Below are 18,640 nucleotides of genomic sequence, written 5' to 3' on the forward strand. Positions count from 1 at the left end.
AACTGCATAAGTGAATAAATAAGTGAATGAATGAGTGACTGAAAGATTGGGGTCCTAATTAACAAGGTGTCTGCAGGAGAGTGACTGTTCTGGCTAACTTTTGCCTTTTTAATTCTTTCTTCTTCTTTCTTTAGCCCCAAATTATAAACTAGACTACAAGGCAATATCCCAGGCCTCTAGCATATCCCAGCAGCCAGAGAGAGGAGCTCACCCCAGCTAATCCTTGCCTTGAATCCACTGAAGCCACCATGAAATCAGGGCTGTTCCCATCCCCAAGTCCCGCTCTCCACTCTGGCCACAACCAGCAACACTCACAGCTGAGCCTCACGGCTTCCCGGGCCACATCTGGGTCTCGGCTGAGACGGGCCAGGGTCACTGCAGCTTTCTGCTGTACTCTCTCGCAGGCTGCCACCTCAGCTGGGGTCCCAGATCTTGGCTTCTCTGACAGCATGCCCATGATGAGCTGGACTCCTGGGAAGGAAGTAATAAACAGTTGGTACCCACCTCCAGCACAGGGCCTTTCCCATGGGACCAGCTGGACTGATTTCTACAGGGCTCAAGCACAGGCTGTCAAAGCACTTACAGGGTCTCAACCAGAGGGCGTGCACCACACATAACCACCTCTTTCCTTTTCCTATCCTACAGGGGTGTGCCTTGTTCTGTGTACCGAGTCACTGTACTGGGAAGGAGCATTTGGAGGACATCCTTATTTTTTTTTTTTAATGCTATTACTGAGCTTTTACGACATGGCACTGTGCTAAGTGCACAGTAAATGGGTGATCTCCTAAAACATCCCAATAGCCTCATGAACTAGGTACTATTAATTCCACATTGAGGTCCAGAGAGAGGGGATACATCTTGCCCAGAGTCACACATTGGGTCCTTGGGGGAGGGGTACTGGAACTCAGACAAGTTTCCATCTAACACCTCTTGGCCTCGGAGGCTGGCATTTGAAACAGTTCCAGAGGTTACAAGTCCCCTGGTAGCTAACCCAGGTGTAGGCTGGATAATCACTAGATCAAATATTTTACAGCAGTTCAAACACTGGAAGAAGGTGGAATAGTGAGAATGCGAGATTTTAGTCTGCCCCAAATCCTCCCACTTTCCCTGAACCAACCAAACCTGCCTTTTGAATGTTCTGCCCACATCCACTCCCACCTGGAGCCTTTGCCCACCCTGTCTTTCTACAGAGGATGCCCATTTCCCTTTTATTGTCTAATAGCTCACATCCTGTGGGTCTGTGTCCAAATCTACCTTCTTTGTGAGCCATTTCCCAACTGCCTCAGCCTGCACCCACATTCCATAAAAATCTAGATTTTTTAATTATTTCTAAAGAATTATCTCCTTTTTAAATTTTTTAAAATATTTTTATTTGTTCTTTTTGGATATACATGAAAGTAGAGTGTATTTTGGCATATTATACATACATGGAGTACAATTAATTCAAATTAGGATTCCATTCTTGTGGTTGTACATGATGTGGAGTTGCATGTAGTATATTCATTATGAACATAGGAAAGTTATGTCTGATTCATTCTACTGTCTTTCCTATTCCCACTAAACTCCCAACATTTGTGCATGGCAAGAAGCCTATTAGAAATTCACTCTTTTAGATGAGACGGATCGGTCCCTGGTGAGTCCACTTCATCCATTTTTTTTGTTGTTGTTGTTAATTGTCTGGACCCTGTAAGTGTCCTGTAGCTTAGATCATGGGCTCTCAGAGCCCAGACTGTGAATACTCTCTAGCATGCTTCCTGGGAAACCTCACATCATCCCTATCAGGCAGATATTATTATTGTTCCATTTTGTAGGTGGAAAGGCAGAGAAGCCAAACCATTATCATAACCGAGTTCAAATCCATACAGTACAGTTCCAGTTCTCCTACTGTCAGGCACTATGTCAGCCCTGCTCTGGGGCATCACCTCAATGTGGAATTAACAGTACCTAGTTCATGAGGCACCCCTACCATGTAATCACTTTTGTCAAGGCAGAACATCCTTCTGGATTGGGAGACCCTCTAGGACAAAGGCAGTAACCTATTTAACAGTTTTCATTGTCCACCACAATGCCAGGCACATAGTAGGTCTTAATAACCGGGGACCAAACAAGCCAAGCACTTTGAAAACCATAAAACCCTCTACAGATGCCAGATATTCCAAGCTCAAGTACACAGGCCCGTGGGGCCCACTCTCATTGGCCACTTGAGCGTAAGACTAAGTGCTGGAGGCTGCGGGCACAAATGACACCACGCAGCCTCTCCTCTTGGCCTCAGCTGGCTCAGCACAGTTTCTCATTATTAGCTCAATCACAGAAAATTAACACAAAATGATGTCTTTCAATTAGTATTAGAGCAGTGGGGGGTGGGGAAGTGTATGTTTGGGAAGACGGCAGGGCAGCCTGCTCAAAGGGGGATCACAGGAGCAGCCGCAGCCAGCCCAGGTTCCCAGCTCACTCTGCCTCATTAGCGTCTCTGGTCTCCAACTGTCTGCTAATTGCTCCCTTATTTCCCAGTCACAGGAAACCCTTGCCACACCACTCCCTGCTCCCAGCTGCAAGGCATCCACCTTGTCCTCTGACAGAGACTGACTAGATCAGCTCCCAGGCTGAGGACCTGGCCTCACCTCACCTGGACCTTGCTGAAGCCCTCAGTTCAAGGTGGAACAGGGGGCAAATGAAGAAGAGATGCAGTGGAGCATTAAGGCTGCAGACCACCCTCCGACTCACCCCTTCTACACCCTTCTTTGGAAACCAAATCAAATGAGATAGGGACAATTTTAAGTTGGAATGCATGCCTTGGTAGGAGTACATTTTTACTTTGTGAATCATAATGAAATATCTGCTTTCTCCTCACCACTTTAGTTGAAATGACAACTGCCATCATGACCCCGATTCTGAGACCATTTGCCCCCTTCCCTGCTTTTTTTTCACTCATGGCGCTATCACCACCTGGTATTCTCTATTTTCTCCTTCATTGACTCTCTCCAGGTAGAATTTTAAGCCCATTATTACAGGTTGCATATGAAGTGTCCCCTAAAAGCACAAGGGTAAGACCATGCAGGAATGTTCAGAGGTGAAATGATTAGATTATGTGAGCTGTAACCTAAACAGTGGATTAATCCACTTGATAGAGTAATAATTTGAAAGGACTACTGTACTGGGCAATAACTATAGGCAGGTAGGGTATGACTAGAAGATGTATGACACTAGGGGTGTGCCTTTGGGGTTTATATTTTATACCTGGTGACCCCCCAACCCCTGCCTTCTGGCCACCATGAACTGAGCAGTGTCCCTTCACCATGCCCTTCCACCATGATGTTCTGCCTCACCTCAGGCCCAGAGCAATGGAACTGGCCAACCATGGACTGAGTCTTTAAAATTGTGAGCTCGAATTAAACATCTTCCTCCTCTGAATGTGATTGTCAGGTATTTTGATCACATTGACAAAAAGTTAACACATCTATGAAGGTGATCAAGTACTTATATATTGGCCTAGTTTTACACAGAAGCACACCTACACACACTCCTACAAATGTGGAGACGTGTATGTATTTATGTAGCTACATATAGGAAGGCATTCACATAACATAAAGGCATGTGGCCCTGTATACCCAGGTAATTCATACAACATGGGCACTGCTGACCAGACATACCATTCTCCTGAACAATGTCAGAAGCACACTGCTCCAGAACAGACATGTTTGCCAAGATGGTCACGATCTGAAAAAGAGAATGGAGAAACTAAGAAAACAGTCACACAAGATTCCAATGATGCTCTCCATAGACAGGGCAGCTAGGGCTACAGAGTGTCCCTGCAGCCCAGGACTCCTTACTATTCACCCCACCCCATCCTTCCATGGTATTTTCTTCCCTCATCATGAACCCTGCCACTCAGGTACAGTCCCCCAGTGAAAATGCCCATTCACCAGCATATGGCTCTGGGATGGTCCCCAAGGACCCTGGGACCCCAAACAAAGAGAACAGCATCACCCTGAGTGAAGCTGGGACCCAGATGTCTTCCTGCAGAGCTTCTCTGGACCCAGGTCCTACAATACAGATAGACTGGACAGGTCACCGGACTCTCTGTTTCCTCTGAACTGGCTTGTCCTCCTACATTTCCCCCTACCCTGGATTAGGTTCCCCCATCTCTCTTTCCTTGGTTCTGACCCCCACCTACCTTTAATATGAAATGAATGAAGGCTAAGGTCAAGGTAGAGAGCATTCATGTGAAAAGGCAGCACTACACCCCAAACATCATGTATTACAAGGAATTGAATGAGAACTTTCATAGTCAGCCACACTTTATAAGTTTCACTTGTTGGTCATCATTGAAGGACAAGGTCTTCAGTAATGGGTCATGGATATTAGGCAGACAGCAAGGTTTGGTTACAACCTCATGAGCTGTAACCCACCCCACTGCCTCACATAGTCAAGGGAGCTCAGTCAACTCACAGCACAAAAGTGGATTAAGAAATGGGCCAGCAAAGGGCTCCATACTGTATAAGGTGCCAGAACACCACTGGAATTTATTGAAAATGTGCTACCTGTTGAAAGAGACCACCTGTAACAATGCTCCTGAAATAAGCAGCAAAATGAAAATTCACCCTCCTTCACAGGAGCAGATAGCATCTCAAACTGTAATTTTAAAAATAACAGATTTTAAAATATTCCTTGCGGGTATAGGCCTACTCTCCTGAATGCCCCTTCAAAGCCTCAGGCACAGTATAAGCAAATGCCATGCCTCCACCTCTGAGACAGCAATTGACAATCTCCAGAGGACAGTTCAGGCAGCTTAAATTCTGAAACTATATAGCGATTAGATGTTTACCAAGAAAGTATTACCTAGACTTTAAATGGTCTACGATTGGCACATTGCTCTAGAAAATAAAGCATGCAAAAATCTCTTAAACAGATTTTTTTTAACAGGGAAAAGCTTGCCATATTCATAGAACATCTCCCCTTTCTCCTCTAGACATGTGTTGAAAAGGGACACCACATCGGTTACACATCCACATTTTTACATAATGCCATATTAGTAACGGTTGTATTCTGCTACCTTTCCTGTCCTCTACTATCCCCCCTCCCCTCCCCTCCCATCTTCTCTCTCTACCCCATCTGCTGTAATTTAATTCTCTCCCTTGTTTTTTCTTTTTCCTTTCCCCTCACTGTATTTGGGGTAAAAATGGGAGTTCATGACCCACTTGAATCTAATGTATGAAATATGATATGTCAAGAGCTTTGTAATGTTTTGAACAACCAATAAAAAGAAAAAGAAAAGGGACACCACATGCTGAGGTTGCTTCAGCATCCCTGTGTTGTGTATCAGTCCCTTCCAACTCAGGCCTGGGCAGGTCTGGGTGGAGAAGCATGACTGGGGTGGAGACACAGGAGAATGTCCCAAAACCTTCATGTGAAGCCAACTCGGCCACACCCAGTGTTTTATCAAGGAAGTGACAAGCGAATGTTTGCATTTTAGAAAGATAGTAGAAGAAAAGGAGGCTTCATACTTGAAAGTTCTTTTTTCTTCTTTCAGAGCTATAAGTGTTAATGGATTGAGTGGAAGGAGTTTGAGGAAAAAGACGAGTTAAAGATGCAGTCAAAAAGCGGAAGGTTCCCCAAGATGCATAAAGTGCACAGGCTTAAGAGGGAGGAGCTACAAGTCCTTGCAGTTCATCTGGTTTCTCTGAGCATAGCTTCTCTTAGCACCAAAGAGGCTGCTGCACTCCAAGCACCTCCAGCCTGGGCTCTCAGAGATCCTTGCTTGACATGCAGATTCGTGACATAAGAAAGGAAGAAAAAAGGGAAGGAAGGAAGGAAGGAAGGAAGAAAGGAAGGAAGGAAGAAAGGAAGGAAGGAAGGGAGGGGAAAGGAAAAAAGAAAAAAAAAACCTTTGTCTGAAGCAGCAGGTTCATACATAGCAATTATCCTCTGTGTCAAAGGCACCAGGTAGGTCTTTGTGTCAGACTAATTTAGATCCCGTTAATGAAAATTACTTCCTCTTTACAGAGTCTGTACCCCATGTGGTTTTCTGAGGTGCAGATGAAGTATTCAATTAAGAACAATTTGAATAAATGCCAATTATGCCCTGCTTTGAGTCTCCCTTTTGAAACATCCTTGTATGCGCTGTGATGTGGATGGGAAAGAGGTCACTGGTTCTCCTTGCAATCAAGCCCACACCTGGGATTTTAGGGACAACTGGTTTACCTGGTGGGATACAAGCTAGCAATGCCGTGGGGGGACAGAATACAGGAGCCAGGCAGACAGCTTCCCCTGGCCCAGGCTCATTCAGTCCAATCTGATGGTGTTCAATTAAGTCCTATTTCTCCACACAATCCTATTTCTCCTGTTCCCTCTATAGTTATTTGGTGAACACAGCATGACCCTTGAGAGAGACCCTAGAGAGAGGCAGCATGGTTGAGTGACTAAGTGCCTGGATCAGCCCAGGTTCAAATCCTGGCTCCATCACTTATTTTCCATATGATCTTAGCCATGTTACTTAAATTTCTGTACTTTAGTTAATGAAAATGTATGAGCTTCTTATTGGTGCTATAACAAATGGCTATAATCCTAGTGGCTTTGAAACAACACAGTTTTATTATCTTATAATTTTGGAGGTCAGCAGTCCTAAATGGGTTTCAAGGCGCTAATATCTAGGTATTGATATCTCTGCATTCTTCCCAGAGGCTCTAGAAGAGGATCCATTTCCTTACCTTCCAGTTTGCAAGGCCTGCTCACATTCCTTGCCTCCTAGCACTGCATTACTCTGACTCTGCTCCCCTGATCATTTGTTCCCTCTGATCCTCCTGCCTGCCTCTTACAAGAATCCATGTGATTACATTGGGCCCATCTATATAACATTCCTATATCAAAATCCTTAATGAGTTACCTTGTACAAAAAGCCTTTTGCCATGTAAAGTAACTTATTCATAAGTTTTTGAGATTAGGACATGGGTATCTTTGAGCGTAGGGGGCAGAATTACTTGGCATACCACAGGAGATGAAAAAAAGTATGTTAAACAATTGTAATGAGCATTCAATGGGCTAATGTTTCATCATGCACCCAGAACATTTGTGAAATAAAATGATAATAATCTGCCTCTGGATAACCAAGCCTGGAAGGTCCTAGCATTGAGATACAGGGTTAAGGAGAACAAACCAATATAACACCAGTGCATACGGGGCTGAGCACAGGTTTGCCAAGAGTGAATAGGAGATCACTACCAAAGGGAAGAAATGCCTTAGAGCTGGAGGAACCCTTCAGATCAGAGGAACAACCAATATCATACTCACTACCATCTGTTGGTCCCAAGCTGTTAATAAACTAGGCAAAGCACTCTTCTGAAGAGGCCCAGTAAGCCTCACAGCACTAGAGAGCACGTATATCCAAGACCATATCCTCGGTGCTTGCTTTGCCCTTGACTTGAAGGGAGGGGTTTCTGGAGCAGATCAGGATTGGATATTATGATCCTGGGTCCTCCCAACCCCAAACCTCTTTGGATTTGTCAATAAACAGCATGTATCTTCATGTGCCGATAAAAATATCCACCTCTTTAAGTGACTTACAGTCCTTATCACCCCTCACACACTTTGTATATGCCCATGCACAGGTGGAAGCAACACAGGCCACATGCTAATTCACACATTAACATTCCCCACCACATTAACTACATTTTCAGACCCTACCTTCCTGTTCCAAAGCTGACATTCCCTGTCTCAGACCCACATCAATCAGTTCTACTACATATCCTTGAGCCTTTTATTATTGAGCATCTACTTTGATTGTAAGCATCTCAGGAGCATTATTCCATCTAATCATAATAATGACATGAGGAAGGAGAAAATGTTATGGTCCCCATTACACAGACAAGGATTGTAGCTCAGAGAAGTTAATTGCTTTGTTTTGAGGCTACATGGGAAATAGCAGAGCCAGAATTTGAAATCAGGCCTGCCTGAACCCAAAACTTGTGCTGGGTTCATATGTCATATATGTACATGACAGAGCTTTATAAACTATAGAGGACTTTTGAGATGTCAGTCAAAATTACAGCTCCTAGTAACTGGCATTTCTGATAAATGGACTCCTAATGAATGATATTCAATAAGGTCCCTGAAATGTCAAAAACATCTGTTCATTTAAAATTTCTATGGGAAGTGGAATGTCCACTACCTCTCTGAAAGCAATGTCCAAAGATCACAAAAACGTCATGCTCAGTAAAAGTCTCTTGTTGTCGATTAGATGAAACAGCCAGTCCTTTGCAATCTCAATTGTCACTGTTCAATGGGCAGAGCCTGGAGGCAGCCCCTTTCTCACCCCTGTCAAGTCTGAAGATGGATTACCTGGGCAGGACAGGCCCTGGGAAATACCACCTGGGATTAAAAAAAAATCACTTGTTAGGATGCTCTTCTTGATACCTGATCATATCCAGTTGCAGCCCACACAGCCCTCCTCTAGATTAGCAGAAGGGGGTGTACGAATCCTGTCCCAAGGCCCCTCACCACTGTCCACACCCTGAGGGTGGGTACAGGATAGGCATGGGCAGCAAAGCTTCTGTTGGGTAAATGAAGTGGACTCAGCTTGCTGGGATGATGGATGGGTTCTCAGTGTCCAAACAGAGATGGACAAAGCCTAGATCCAAGAGCAACAGGCTCAGCACAGCATTGGCGTCATCTGCAGATTCATTACTGGAAGCCTCGAGGGGCATTTAATCTCCTAAGTATTTCAGAGGATGGTGAACACTTCAGAGCCTAATTCATCTTCTTTGTCTTCATTACAGAGAGTCCTCTGATCACCTTAATCCTCCCTCTGCCACAGGAAAGAGCCATTTGTTTCTTTAATGGGTGTGCTCTCACTAGCTAAGTGGTTGCTCAGAGCCAGGGCAGAAGGTGAAGCCATCCCGAGGACAGTGGGTGACGTTCCTGGCTCAGTGAGGAGGACAGAGAAAACTCCCAATTCTAGATGCAGAGAGAACTGATATTTGCCTAAAGCTTATCCACATCCTACTCTGAGCCCTCTCCTTCCCAAGAATCACCGAGGCTTCAAGAGGTGGCCGGCCACTCCTGGTGACTGAAGGGGGTCTCAGAACCAAGCTGGAAGAGGCATGCCCATTTTACAGATAAGGCCACTCCTTTCTGGAGGTTCCCACTCCTTGCTGTGTGCCAATAGTATCAATAATGCTGACAGTGGCTTCCATTCATTTAATAGCTTCTATGTGCCAGGATCTGTACCAAGAATTGTATTCATTAGTTTAATTCTTGTTTCAACTTTGCAAAGCACGTATTATCTATTCCCATTTTACAAATGAAGAAAAGCAGACTTAACTGCACAAAGTGATTATTAATAGCAGACAAGCTTTAAGCCCAGGTTATCTGACTCCAAAATCCCTATTCTTATTGCCTTATTACTGGATCTTGTATGAAACGAACAGAGTTAGCCACAGGAGAGGCATTTGAAGGTGAACGGATATTTTGTCATGTTAGATTGGTGCAATTGTGGGTATGTAGATTAAGAAAAGAATATAAGGCCGGGCACGGTGGCACACACCTGTAATCCCAGCAGCTTGGGAGGCTGAGGTAGGAGAATTACGAGTTCAAAGCCAGTCTCAGCAAAAGTAAGGCACTAAATAGCTCAGTGAGACCCTGTCTCTAAATACAATACAAAATATGGCTGGGGATGTGGCTCAGTGGTTGAGTGCCCCTGAGTTCAAGCCTGGTAACCCCCCCCCCCCCGCCCCCCGCCAAAAAAAAAAAAAAAGAATATAAGGAAGATTACGTGGGGTGGACCCTCCAGCCTCTTCCCCATTCCAAGGGCTGTGACTACAGTAGACACTAGCTAACACCCCCATCAGGAGACAGGATGGCTGCTCCTCAGCTGTTCACACTAGCACACCTTGTCTCTATGGGGGATTGTCCAACTCTAAGAAATAATAAATAGGACTGGAAAGGAAGTCTGGAACCATATCATGAATGGCTTGGAAGGCCCAGTTGAGGATTTTGGATAATTCACTATTGGCACTTCTTCTTGGAGCACCAGGTTTGAAAAACAATGATATTCACTGTTTTTTAAGAACTTATTAGGAGCTATAGCAGGTCATTAGGTCCTAACATGTATTATCTCTCATGTACAAATTTTCTTTGGGAGTTTCTGTGGAAGCTTCCCTTCCACAGGTAATTCTGAGAGTAGGAAACAATGGGTCAAGTGCCATCTGGGTTCTTCTCTTCATCCCACAAGCATTTTGGGAACTTCACCAAGGGTGAGTAGGGGACCTAAGAAATCCTGGAGACATACAGAATAGGGCCCATGGCCTCAGGGTGAAATTTTCACATGAAATAATTCAAGTAGGATGAATACTATTAGACAAGTCAGCACTGCATTGTGAGGTATGAACTCTAAGAAAAGAAGGTCATTCCAAGGAGCTAAAAGTTCCAGGGAAACTTCCATGGAGATGCCTGGGTAGGAGTTAGAACACAAAGCTAAATCTGCTTTAGCTAAGAGATAAGGCTGGAAGAACCAGATGGGGATGAGGGACAATAATGACAGGGATGAGCTCGGCTGGGAGTTAGGGGATCATTTAACTTAGAGTTCAGGTACCTGAAAAAATTCACAGAGACCTGAAATCCATCCTGATCCACTCACCCCGCCCCTTGGTGGGGAAAGAGCAGGCCAAGCATGAACCAAGGTAGAATGCGATAAAATTCCAGAACATCAAAGCTCAAACAGGCTTTGGAAGTTCCTCATTCAATGTCCTCTAACACTTTTAGTAGTAAAACTCTTATTTCCCCAAACAAAGACCTACCTGAAGTTCAAATATATAAAACTACCTGTCACAGATGTAGAGGTTGAGGCTCAGAATCAAAGTTTGCCCCAAGCCTCTGTGTTTGTGTTCCTATTTTTTCGGTGTGTGTGTGTGTGTGTGTGTGTGTGTGTGTGTGTGTGTAAGCAAAGAAACAATTCACTGCAGGGTACAATGTCAGATGGGCATTAATATAACTGGGACACAGACTTTAAGAGGAGGTCAAGGGGACCTGCCCATGGATCTCTCTGCCTCTCCAGGGCATACAGTCTGAATGGCACAGAGGAAGGCCTTGGAGTCGTTGGATGGACAAAGTGGGAAGTTCATACAGAGGCTTCAAGGTCAATGAAAAAAGGTGGAGAACCTGTTCATCTTCCCTCCCACAGAATGCAAAGCTCGAAGTTCCAGAAGAAGGCATTAACAGGACTGACCACGTACTGTTAGGCCATGCCATCCTCCCAACCCCGGAAACTGAGCACTGAGGGCCTTCTACCCTCCATCCACGTGGTGACAGCCCCTGGGCCTAGTCCTACCCAAGCCTCTCACCTGGTCCCGGGTGTAGGGCGTGTCCACTCTTTGCTTGTCACGGCAGGCTTCCAGGAGGACCCGGATGGCATTCAGCTGCAGAAGCATCTCACAGGCCATCGTATCAAAGAAGGTAATGTTGGCAAGGGCCGCAGAGGCCAGCAGGAAGACTTCCCCAGACGAGGCCTCTTGGCACAGTTCTGGATGGCAAAGAGGAAGGAAAAGTTTCCATGCTGAGCGCTTTCATCTCAGTTACCTCACGTGGTTCTCACAATACCTCTGGGAGATAATTTGTGTGGGTGTTGTAATACCCATTTTTACAGATGAGGAAAGGAGCTACTAGAGGAAATGTCTCTGTCTGCATAGGTGGCAGGGCTGGGACTGAAACAGTGGTGTGTGACTCCGATTTATTCATTCACCAAGTATTACTGAGGGAAGACTGTGTCAGACACCACTGGTGTGTTGGGATAGCCTGATGCCAGATCACATCCTTGGCTCAGCTTACTCTACCAGTGGGTCAGAAAAAAAGAATTTTAAAAAATTAATATAACTAATCGCAAATTCTGAAAAACATGAGGGAGAAAATGAATGAGTGCTAAGACAGAAAATAAGTAGGATCCCCTGGAATACATAAGGAAAATGTCCCTAAGAAGGTGACTTCACAGCTGAGACCTTAAAGGAGGAAAGGGGCCAGTCATGAAAATATTTGGAGGAAAAGAACGTTCTAGACCAAAGGAAAACAGGTACAAAGGTCGTGAAGCAGGAAAGAACTTCCAGCCCATTAGTGTCTTCAGTAATGTAAATAAAACTGCTGCTAAATTTGCCTTAAAGAAGAGACCAAAGTTAAAACACAGAGACTCTATCTCTCTGGCTGCCATTAGCAGAGCTATATTATTTCCTTTTGGTCCCCAGAAAAGGGTCCTCTGGTTGCAGGTAAGTCCTACACTGAGCTCCCGAATGTCAGGTTCTTTCTCTCTGATCCTAGTGACCATAGCCATGCTCTAACCAAATGCCCCCACTTACCATTGTAATTGCACTAAGGGTTTCTAAGGGGAACTGTGCCTATCCCTCATCATCTGGCACATCCCCCCATGGGCTCCACAGAACCTGAAATCATCGCTCCTATGGCAGGAGGAGGCAGCAAAGGGCTCTGTCCATGGTGCTGCCCATCCCAATGGCCCTGACTCCTGACCCACAATTCCAACTTGATTACTAATCAAGGTGCTTTAGCCCAGGACCTCTACAACTAATAATATTTCCATAAAACCACAGGGGGAAAGACCACACTTCAAGAAAATATCCCCAGGAGAGGAAGAAAGTTCAGCAGTCAGAGTTGAGCTACCTTACATCATGGCCCCTAGTTCTTGCTTCCAGACAGAGTCTATGCTGCCAGGTTCTGACATCATAAATAACATCACCTCTTGTCACCTTCCAGTGAAATCAGGACTACCCCAAAAGGGACAGATAACAGCATTAGTCAAACATCCGTGGTGCACTTAAGTTCTGAGCACCCTCAAGGTAGACAATGGTTGTCCCTGTTTATGGATGTGGAAGATGAGTGTCAGAGAAGCTAGCAATGCTATTACCATTTATACAGTGTTGCGCAGTTGTAAAACTGCTATACAGCTTGTACATCATTAAATCATTGAATCCTTATAGCAATCTAATTTTTTATGGTATTGGGGATTGAATCCAGGGGCACTTTAACACTGACTACATCCTCAGCATTTTTTTTTTTTTTTGAGACAAGGTCTCACTCATGCTGAAGGTCTTGCTAAGTTGCTGAGGCTGGCCTTGAACTTCCAATCCTCCTGCCACAGCCTCCAGAGTCACTGGAGTGCTATATAGGACTGTGCTATCACACCCAGCAACAATCCAGTTTTTATTATAAATTCTATAAATGAAATTCTATAAATGGTTTGCCTGACATCTTCTGGATAGTAAGTAATGGTCAGAGGCGAGGATCAAATGCACATCTGTGATCCAACCCCTTCAGGCTCACCTCCAGGCCTTGGTGGAGCCTACAGAAATCAACTGGCCAACTTTGCTGCAAGATTTCTTCTAGGTCCAAACACTCCCCTTCATCCTCATGCAGTGGCCATTACTGCCAACACAGCAATTACTAACACAACTGTCTAAGTGCCTTTTAATTTTGCTGCACACTTATTTGAACTACAGTCTGAGTCACCTGGGATGTTACAAAGATTAAATGGAGGATTTCAGTGACTCATTTATAAATGTTTCCAGGGAATGGCAAGAAATTGGAGGGCTATTTCCCACCAAAGAACAGAGCTCTGGCTATCTGCCCAAAACATATATTCCATCTGCTAAATCTCAGAGTGGGCTCTACCATGCATCTTCATCAAGATGAAATAAATAAGAAGACTCATACAGAGAGAAATCTAGTCTGGACAAAGAAGCAGAAATGAGCACACGACAAAAATAAAAGGCTGTTTGGACTATATATGTTTTGGTTTATTTATTATTTGATGACATTTATAAAATGGGAGATTTTATATATAATTTAGAATCTAAGCACTATCTTTAAAAAAAAAAGTCTAGGCCTTTCCTACATGGCAACAATCAATGGGAGTCCACTTGATACAGAATCCAAACCCCTTATTCTCTTCTTATATCTAGTTCTGTACAGGAAATACAACTCTTGTATTTCCTGTGGGGCTCTGATGGTTGTTTGAGTTTGAGATTTCATGCATGAATCCTAATGCTACTGTGGGCCCTTGGGAAAATTCCTCAAGCTCTCCAGGCCTATACTTCTCTTATAGAGTGTGCATTGAACTTGTGGTCTCTTGAATTTCCTTCTAGTTAAGACCTTCAAAATACTTCTGTATTTTCTTGATTTGAAATTGATGTGGATGTTGCAAAATCAATCTCTCTGAGCCTGTGGGTGCTATTGCCCCTGTGACTACAATCAGTCATGAAGTCAACCTAACTTATGCCCACTATGTGCAAAATACTGGCAGATGGCAAGATTCTATAGCTAGAAGTCCCTTGAGAGAAATGGATTGCAACTCCTCATTTTGTATATTAGGAAAATTATAACGTGAGCTTCATAATATGGCAGAATCCTGTCAATGTCTGCACGGGGGTGCTGGCCAATAGCCATATATGGAATAGATGAGTGAGAAAAGCCAGAATCCAAACCTAAGTGTTCTGACTCCCAACCAGGTTCTATGCTGCCCCTAAACATGTGTTATTCTAGATATCCTCCAGACCTGGTCTGGTGACCTCCAGAGCTAACCCTACATTCTCTAATTTAATTTTCATTCAGTTTAATAAGATGTGGATATATAGATAGTGACAGAAAAAGGAAGAGAGGTAGAAACATGGGTCACTACCAGCACTTTTTTTTTAAAGAAAGGAAGTAGTTTGCAAAACAAGTTCCCTAAGGATTGTCATCCAGATGAACACTTTTAGTGTCTGCAATTTAGCAAAGAAAATTTAGAGAAAGAGAATATTCCAAATAGTAGCCTATTAGTTTCTACTAGGAGTCTTCATATCCATTCAGAGGTCCTAAAAGAGTCAATACTTTTAGTGCCCCATGATATAAGACCCATGGTGGGATTTCCTGCAACAGGTGGTGGGGAGTATGCTTTCTCGGAGATGTCACCTGCTCCAGTCATTACTGCTAAATTGATTTGGTACAATGAGATTTTAGGAAAAAAGCCTATCAGAGTCTCTGTGGGAAACTTTTAGGCCCCACTGCTCCCTGGACTCCCTCTGAAAGGCCATTTAATCCATTCAAGTTGCTTCTTAGAGGACTGCATGCCATTTTAACAGGAGACTTCACCATGGAGCTCTTGAAAGCCTGACCCTGCTCCATTAATGGTAGCGCTTCAGCAAATGTGGCCATCTATGCAAGAGACATTTGGGATTGGGTGAGCAACCAACAAGAGGCTTTCCTGAAGACTGATGTGCCAATGCCCTCTCACCCAGGGGTCCCCCAACCCAGGAGACTCACTGACAAGAGCTGTTACGATCTCCTCCATGCTCTCCAGGAAGCTACTGAGGTGCTGGGTGAAGGGCAGATGTGGAGAGGTGACTTGGGCCACAACAGCTGCAGCCTCAGCCCGCGTGGCCTCTGAGTGGCTGTCATCAGTCAGGATGTCGGCCAAGCACAGAACACCATCGACCTGCAGATGGAGAGAGGCAGCTTCCCTGTGCATCCTACGAGCACCACTGCTTATGTCCATAGTGAGATAGACTCAGAACCCCCGGACACAATGTGCAGCCAAGGTGATGCGGCCCCCTGGGTGACCCAATCTCTGACACTTGCAGGTCTTTCCTTGAGTCTAGCAGAGATCAATGCCCTCCCATGAGCTTTGACGATACAGACATCTAGCCAGGTGTCCAGGGACTTGACATTGAGGGACTGCTGAGCTAACTGTGACAAACTATTGCCCCTTTTTGCTCCAAGTCTCACCTAAACCCTTTGTGAACCCTCTGAGTTCTGGAGCCACTTCTCAGGATGACAGTGTAATGTTACACACCACAATAAAATGTAGTAGAAAGAACACTCACCTAGGAATCTCTCATCCCAAAACTCCAATCCTGGTCTCTTCCATGCTGTGTAACTTAGCATTAGTCACTCAACTTCTCTGAGACTATTCCCTCCCTCTTCCACAGGGAGTTGGGAAATTAAAAGAAAAAAAGCAGGCAATACTTATCTAGAAGAGATGTTTGAGAAATTCTGGCTCCTTCCTCTCCTTAACATTTAGCAGCAGGCTGAAATCAATGTGTTCCTTCTCTACCTAGTCCTCTGCCATCTGCCCCATAGAAAGAGAACTGCTTCCATAGAAGCCTTATTCTTTCTGCTCAACCAGAGCAATTAGGTCTGGAGAGACATAATAGGCAGATAAAGACTTCCATTTCTTAGCCCTGCCTCCCTCACCCTTGTCAGACCTGCTCTTGGTATAATAATAGCTTTTGCTTACCAAGTGCTTATGGGGTGCCAGGTTCCACACTAAGTGGAGTGTGTATGTTATTGTACCGGTGATTCCTTGCAATAGCCTGTTGAGATCAGACAAGGAAACTGAGACATAGAAAAGGTTAACTGACTTGCCCCAGAGAGCTAAGTCTAAGTCAGTGGTTCAGGAGTTGAACCCAAATGGTCTGGCTTCAAAACCCAGTATTATATAGAAATATATTGGAGGCAAAGTTCAGTGGATGACAACTGAGTATGTTACTGAAGCTGTAAATTATTTTTAACAGAGAAAATTATATTATTTAAAAAATGGGTTTTGAACAGGACATTGTACTGTCATCCTGAGAAGTGGCACCAGAACTCAGAATTCAGCCTTCACAAAGGGTTTAGGTGAGACTTGGAGCAAAAAGGGGCAATAATTTGTCACAGTTAGCTCAGCAGTGCTACTGCAGTCCCTCAAATGCCCCTGGACACCCGCCTGCCTGAGAATCATGCCTCCAAGCCCCAAAGATCCCTTCTCTGATCATGAGTGGGAGGTAGGGATGGGGCAGGGAAAGAGGAGGAGAAGCCTGTGCTGCTGCTCCCCACATCTGCCTCTGCCCTGAGCCTCCTGTCCCTGTCTTCTTACTTCCTGCCACTCAGCTCCAGTGGGTCTCCAGAGGTCTGACTTTTGTTTGACTAATTACCACCACTGAGTTCTGTGCCTCCCTTAAATGGCTCTTGGGAGCTGTAAGGTCCATTAGCTGTGAAAGCCTTTGGCAATCTCAGACTCAGAGGAGACAAATGTGGAAACAGGAGCCCAGGGAACTGTCCGCAATAAAACTCACCTGGATGTGCTTAATAAAAGGGAACAAACAGCAGCCAGCTAGCCCCCAGGAGGACTGGATCCATGCCAGGTACTTGACTAACAGGCCCTTGGAGAAGGGCCTTATTTGGGCCCCAGAGAAGGAAACGGGGGGTGCTCTGGGCCTAGAAACAGGAAGCAGCTCCACAGCCAACATAAGAAACCTTTTAATCACCTGGCTCTCATCCCCTTTCCTCCTTCCAGTACAAATCAAGTCTGTTGCTAAGGAGCTATAGCATCTCTAATGGAGACATTTCTCAATTAACACAGTCTCCATGATCTCATCTTGGTTGCACATGGGGTTGCTATCCTGGTCCCTTGATTCAGTTGGCAATACCAGTCAGACCCAAACTAGCATCCTGTCCTGGTCCCCAGCACATGCTTGGAGATAGACCAATCTGAACCCATCAGAAAGACCAAGGAATCAATGGTCCCCAAGGCCTGGTGCCACCCAAGACCCAGGCACCAAGCTTGCTTCCTAGCCCAGAATGTTGCTCTGAAACTCCCCTGAGCACATATTGTGTGCCAGATCTCGTGCTGTGGCAATAGCAATCTGGGCGAGGAGGTGGGGGATAGCCCTGCAGTGCAGGGGGTGACTCACATCTACAGATAACATCATGAGGCTGTGTGATTTGGTGCACTATAGAGAGGCCTCCTGGAAACCACCCCTAACTTAACACAGCCCACGCTCCGGCAGGGGAGGTGGCCCACATCTGGGCTCCCACGCCCACTACATCTGCTATCGTCATTGCATTTATCACACTGAAGGGCCCTGTTTCTCCAAATGGGGCTGGTGGCCCAGCTGCATAAAACAAACCACAGATTCCTTAAAAGCAGAATCCTGTCCCAGACCCAGACCTACTCTGCCAGAATCTGGAGGAGGCCTGGGAATCTGCTTGTTAACATGGCCACACTGAACTTTATGCTCCAGCAATTTGGAGAAACACTATTGTGATGTGGGTCTCGGCTCTTGTCTGTCTGGCTCCCCTGTCCCCTTGCCAGCCCTGCAAGCCTGAGGACCACAGCTTGTTCACTTTGGGCTGCTCCAGACCTGGTATATGTTGGGTTTTCAGTAAATGAGAAACAAATGCAGGGAAGTAAAATCTGACCTAAGACTTAAAGACGCACTGTAGACTTGAAGTCCATCTCCCTGTAGACTAGTAAAAGTTGAGAAATGGAAACGGAGATGGAAGGATATTGAGAGAAAAGGCAGTTAGCAGACAGGACATCAGTGGAGAAATAGCCAACAACAAAACATAAATTCCACAGATGCTCAACCCCAGGAAAATGACCTCAGACTGATGTGGACCTGATTTTTTTGTTGCCCTCTGGTTTCCTAGAGGGCCTGTGGGGTTCTGGTTTTATAATTATCAATTGCCTATTGTCTTGAATTCCTTCTAAATTTGTTAACTATGTGCCAGGGCTCTTCTAGTAGTGTACTATTTATGAAATATATCATCTCTTCAAAATAGTCTCTCTCTATATATATAGATAGATAGATAGATAGATAGATATACATATATATATGTATATATAGATAGA

General features: G+C 44.9%; 1 protein-coding gene across 1 annotated transcript in view; it reads right to left on the reverse strand.

The window, feature by feature from the left end:
• The window catches only part of Insc (INSC spindle orientation adaptor protein), a 121,092-nt gene that overhangs the window by 7,659 nt on the left and 94,793 nt on the right, over positions 1-18,640 (reverse strand). The window contains exons 8-11 of the mRNA XM_027942367.2: positions 15,292-15,463; positions 11,334-11,512; positions 3,651-3,717; positions 316-471 (exon numbers count right to left, since the gene is read on the reverse strand). Coding sequence (XP_027798168.1) covers positions 316-471; positions 3,651-3,717; positions 11,334-11,512; positions 15,292-15,463 — 574 coding nt within the window. The remainder of the gene's footprint in view (positions 1-315; positions 472-3,650; positions 3,718-11,333; positions 11,513-15,291; positions 15,464-18,640) is intronic.

This window comes from Marmota flaviventris, chromosome 9 (genome assembly GCF_047511675.1).
Source record: "Marmota flaviventris isolate mMarFla1 chromosome 9, mMarFla1.hap1, whole genome shotgun sequence".
Classification (NCBI taxonomy): domain Eukaryota; kingdom Metazoa; phylum Chordata; class Mammalia; order Rodentia; family Sciuridae; genus Marmota; species Marmota flaviventris.